Source organism: Vigna radiata, chromosome 4 (genome assembly GCF_000741045.1).
Source record: "Vigna radiata var. radiata cultivar VC1973A chromosome 4, Vradiata_ver6, whole genome shotgun sequence".
Lineage (NCBI taxonomy): Eukaryota > Viridiplantae > Streptophyta > Magnoliopsida > Fabales > Fabaceae > Vigna > Vigna radiata.
The window spans coordinates 5,198,445-5,203,279 of NC_028354.1; the positions used below are offsets into that span (position 1 = coordinate 5,198,445).

At 31.7% G+C, this 4,835-nt stretch overlaps 1 protein-coding gene across 1 annotated transcript; it reads right to left on the bottom strand.

Annotated features, from left to right (window-relative positions):
• Positions 1–2,185: 2,185 nt before the first annotated feature.
• LOC106758815 (organelle RRM domain-containing protein 6, chloroplastic) lies at positions 2,186–4,835 on the bottom strand. The gene is made up of 4 exons (XM_014641803.2): positions 4,757–4,835; positions 4,610–4,678; positions 4,402–4,508; positions 2,186–2,855 (listed from the first exon to the last, which is right to left on the bottom strand). Exons 1-4 carry the CDS (start codon positions 4,791–4,793, stop codon positions 2,808–2,810), a joined length of 261 nt encoding a protein of 86 aa, XP_014497289.1. The 5' UTR covers positions 4,794–4,835; the 3' UTR covers positions 2,186–2,807.

Sequence of the window (4,835 nt, forward strand, 5' to 3'; positions counted from 1 at the left end):
TGAAAGATTAAGTCGTGATTTATAAGTATAATTTTGTTTCATATAAGTTGTCAATACGAAATATGAGTGGTGACTTTTGAAGATGGAATTATAGAGATGAAAGAGGACTTCTATTAAATTACGTTCAATTAATTGTGTACTTAATTTATAATTAAGTTGAAGTTATCACCAGGTAGATTAACTTCTCATACAACTGAAGTTGTTAATGACAACTTTAGTTAAAAATAATTACAATTAAAATCAATATTGTGTTGATAATTTTTTTGAAAAATAATTAAAAGACTAACTAAGTTAAACTTAACTCGTACATTGGTACATGACGATGTTAGTTGAATTGATTTTGAATTAAAATCGTCCTTAAATGTGAATTGGTGTAATTGAATTTAAACTCAAATCGGGCTTACATGTGACGACTTCAATGTTATTATTTTTAGGATTTAGGGTTTTAGTGTAATTATTTTTGCTTTTGAAATTCTCAGGCAAAATGAGTGTCGCACTCTCTTCGTTGTTTTTAACTTGCATGGTATAATATTTGCATTTTTAACTTTTTACTCATTAATTCACAACTACCAATTAAATTTTCCAATATTTAAAAAAATAAAAAATGTTAAATTATGTCTTTGATTTCCAATTTTTTAAGAAAATATCAATTCCTTTTATCCTTTTATTTTTATTTAACTCAATTTGATTCCTATTTTGAAAAAAAATTTGATGCAATCAAACCATAATCAGTAACGATGTCAAGTGGCTTTAACTGTGTTATTCTAATGTTTAGTTAAAGTTATTCCAAGATTAGACATTGTTTCTATGACATCAATTATTCAAGAGCCACAAATTCTCAAGGTTCTTCCAACAACAACTTAAACAATCAGGTGTCTCTTTGCTATTGGGGAGACAAATTAGTCATGCAAGTTGTTGAATTAGCCATCAATTTTGGAAGGAGGTTTTGGGGGTTATAGACATTTTACGGTAAGTTACCTTAGTTATGGATTTTGATGTTATGTTACAAAAGTTAAAATTTGTAGCCTAATTATGTATACATTTCTCATTGTTGAAGGAAGACGAAGACAACAAGTATATTTTTTTTATGGACTTTTATGAACTGAAGATGAAAGAGACACGTTCATTAATAGACAAAAGGAAGGTGATTATGAACTTCTAATATTCATTAAATATTATATAGAAAATGTTTGAAGTTTTAGGTTATGTTTTGTGTTAGGGATAGTCGTAGTTTTCATGTTAATGTTGTTCAATCTGTCTAAGGCGATATAATTCTGAAGCATTTGAGGAGAAGTAGAATCAAAAGCTGTAAAGCTGTTAGTTTTGATGTGCACGTGTTTTGCCTATTTGTTAATAAATAGCTTGGCTTGTTTGATCTTTTGAATTAAATTTTTATATTACACGGCAGCAAACAAAATGAACCAGCAACAATGTGAAACACTTGACATTCTTTGCAAACATTGTGTCTATATCCTCTCCGGACACCATCTGTGTCTAGCAACACGCTCTGTCTGCCAACCTTCATTAGTGACTGCATGTCTGGTTTTCCTTTTTTAATCTTTTATCTTTGTTTCTTTACTTCTCTTATCTTTTCCTTCTTTAGGTTTTCGATTTCTGGTTGTTTAAAACCAATGTTATTTTTTTGCTTCCCTAGTTCCCACTGTTATTTTAGTTCCCTAGCTGCTTTTGGTTTTACTATTTTTTAACTTTTTGCATTCAGTAATTCTTTTTCTAAAATTTAGGCCTTGCATTTGTTTTTCTTGACTTTATACTCTGCATATGTTTAAGTACGGAGGATTTACTATAGATGATGATTGAGGTATTAATTGAGTTTTTTTTTTTCAACTTATAAATACTTGGATATTAATTATTCAATTATACAAAAAATATTATAATAGCAGTCATCTCCCTAACAATTATCCTACTTATGGGGTTGGCTACTTTGCTCCGCCATCCGGGAATGACAACCATGCTTTCAAATACTGTACGCACATTTGAGAACAAAGTGATTTTGCCAATATTCTTTTCTTTTTCAGTTCTCTCAAGATAATGATCGAAGGAAAATAAATTATTAATAACCTGATCCAAACAAACTGCATGTAACAGTTAATTCACTTGTTTCCTTACACATAAAAGTTTGTTATTAATGATCATTATGCTTGAGACGAGACACATCAAAAAGAAAAAAAAAAACAGTGGATTGTTTAATATATCAGAATAAACAGAATAGAACTTGTAATGTTTTCAAATTTAAAATTTGAAGTTAATGTCTAAACTACAAGTGAGTTTATTTATATTTTTTAATTAGAGATCTTAACGGGGATTGAATGTGAATCTTTGGCCAAGCGGCGATCGTTTCTCAGGGCTTTTTGTCGACTTTCTCTTGTTCCCAAGAGGAGAAATCTACCTGCAAAACACTGCAAAGACTCTTCAACGCTGAAATCAATAAGAGAATGAAATCAAATGAGTAAGCAAGTATATTTAGGATTGTGAATTCAGTATCCCTTGAAAAATGCTAATTATATTTATAGGATTATTCATACATCATAAACCTATTTTATATTAAAATAGTACCTACCTGAAAATAACTAAAGGGTCAAACTATTGAGATTTATAAGTGTTTCGCACGATGTAATATTGTTCATTGTTTGAAGACAAAGCATAAAAAACCGAGGAGCCATGAACATAAAAAAAGAAAAAAAAAAAAAAACACGAGGAGCCTTGATTATTGATCAAGTTTTACTCTAGGTACGGTGAAAACAGAAAAGATTAGTTCATGGACGAGTATGAGGCAGGGTCTTCCCAGATCATTTATCGCGGGCAGGTTCAACCAAAAGCAGCCTTCCATCAACAATCTGCACCACGCAGGAAACGAGAATAACATATTGAAGAAAACAAAAAAAAAAATTCCATCTTGCAGTATGAATTTATTGTCAGATCCATTCCTATGACAGATTCTTTTTATTAGTGGGTGCAGTGATGAAATCAAGAAAGCGAGATAACTAAAAAGAAATCAAAGATATAACTAGGCGGCTAAATTTGTTCATGCTTAAGAATTTCCATGTCCTATCCATGAAATTCTCACCCTCACCAAGGCTAAATAAAAAAAAAATATACAATCTTGATGTGCATATGTGCAAACATGACAATTAATTATCAAATTAGAGTAAACCACGGATGTATGCAGGAGCATTTGGATTTATAATAAGAATTTGACATGCCAAGGACATTTCCAACAAGAAGTCACAGCATAGTTTTCCATCCATAGTAGTAGACTTTGTAACTATAAACACAACATACAAGTTACAATTATAAACATGATAAATACAACTATCAGTATTTTACTCTCATTAATGTAGAGAGAGAAATATCGGTACGTAACTGTTGAAAAGAACAAATAAAAAACTGAAATCAACATCACGAGAGGAGAAACCTTTTAGGTGCATTCCAAAACTCGGTGGATGTATCTCAATTCTAGGAAAACTTAAGCATCATCAAAGGAGTCAATCAAGAAATTGGACAATTAAAACTCATTCAGCTCAATGTGATATTATTATGTGTGTCCATAATCCTTTGATCCTCATTGTGTGAGAAAGAGAATGTTCTCTAACAATAACTGGAAAAATTCATGTTACTCAATGAATAACAGACAAGGAGAATTATAACTATAGAACTTTCTCCCAAATTTTAAAAGTAATAATAATAATAATGATCAGACTGTTGATCAGAAGAAGATAGATACTCGATGAATATACTCTAGTGCATTTGTATTATAATTTTCTGCATTGATACACTTGCCTAACCCCAATGATTTAACATAACTTGAAATACATTATATTTATTCTCAGAAAAGAAAACATAATTCCTTCCATTTCCCTTATCCTTAGTGGTTTCACTCTACCACCGCTTGAGGCAGATTATTATGTCGAAGACAATATTAAATGCTTTCCTTATGTATCAAAAAACACTCAAATCAGGAATTAATAATTTTTCAATCAATCAAGGGAGTTCAATGGAAGTCATAACAAGGACGAGAGTAGTTAGCGAAACAAATGAAAGAGCCGCCTTGAGTTTTTTCTTTTCTTGCAAGAAAATAAAAATCATCAACCCTACCAAACGGATAAATGTAGTCAAAAGGCATTCAATACAACTTTATGTGGAGTACAGTAATGTTTACGTTGACCAACAAAAGCCAACAAGGACACTGAGACGGCTAGACAACTTGTTCATGGAAATACTTTAATATTTCCAATCAGCAATCATTCACGCATTTAAACAAACACCTTCAATGTGTAGTCACTTGCACCAGAAATATAATCAATTCAAGAAGTATACAGATAGGGTGCCTGGTATGATGTTGGTAAAAGAAAACAACACTGGATACAGATGAGATAAAATTACCCTGCCATTCATGGCTTTCAGAGCCTTTTCCGCTTCAATTTCAGTGTTGTAGGAGACAAACCCATACCCTTTGGGTCTTTTAGTTCTAGGATCCAACACGAGATTAACTGAATAACACAATTGAACAAGGGTGTAAGCAAAATGGGAAAAGGAGCAAAATTGAAACAGAGAAAAGGCCGAACACAAACACAAACAAAGCAAAACACACCACTAGCAACTTGTCCGAACGGAGCGAACAACTTCTGCAGCTTGTCCTGTGTAATGTAAAAAGATAATCCTGAAAAACAAAATGAAGCAATGGTGAGGATTTGGGTCTTGATTTGATCAAAGGGAGGAAAGAAAGAAGAACCCTAACTCGTGACTATGAGTTTTCTCCCCATTCTCTGCAACATTTATCCTTGTTCTACACATCTCCATTTTATACTTACTTCTTC

What these genes read in the sequence shown, in the direction of transcription:
- LOC106758815 (XM_014641803.2), bottom strand. Translation starts at nt 4,793, where the DNA reads ATGTTGCAGAGAATGGGGAGAAAACTCATAGTCACGA. An exon ending in GAGAAAACTCATAGTCACGA is followed by an intron (nt 4,679 to 4,756) that starts GTTAGGGTTCTT and finishes TTTGTTTTTCAG; the next exon opens with GATTATCTTTTTACATTACA. An exon ending in GTTCGGACAAGTTGCTAGTG is followed by an intron (nt 4,509 to 4,609) that starts GTGTGTTTTGCT and finishes TGTGTTATTCAG; the next exon opens with TTAATCTCGTGTTGGATCCT.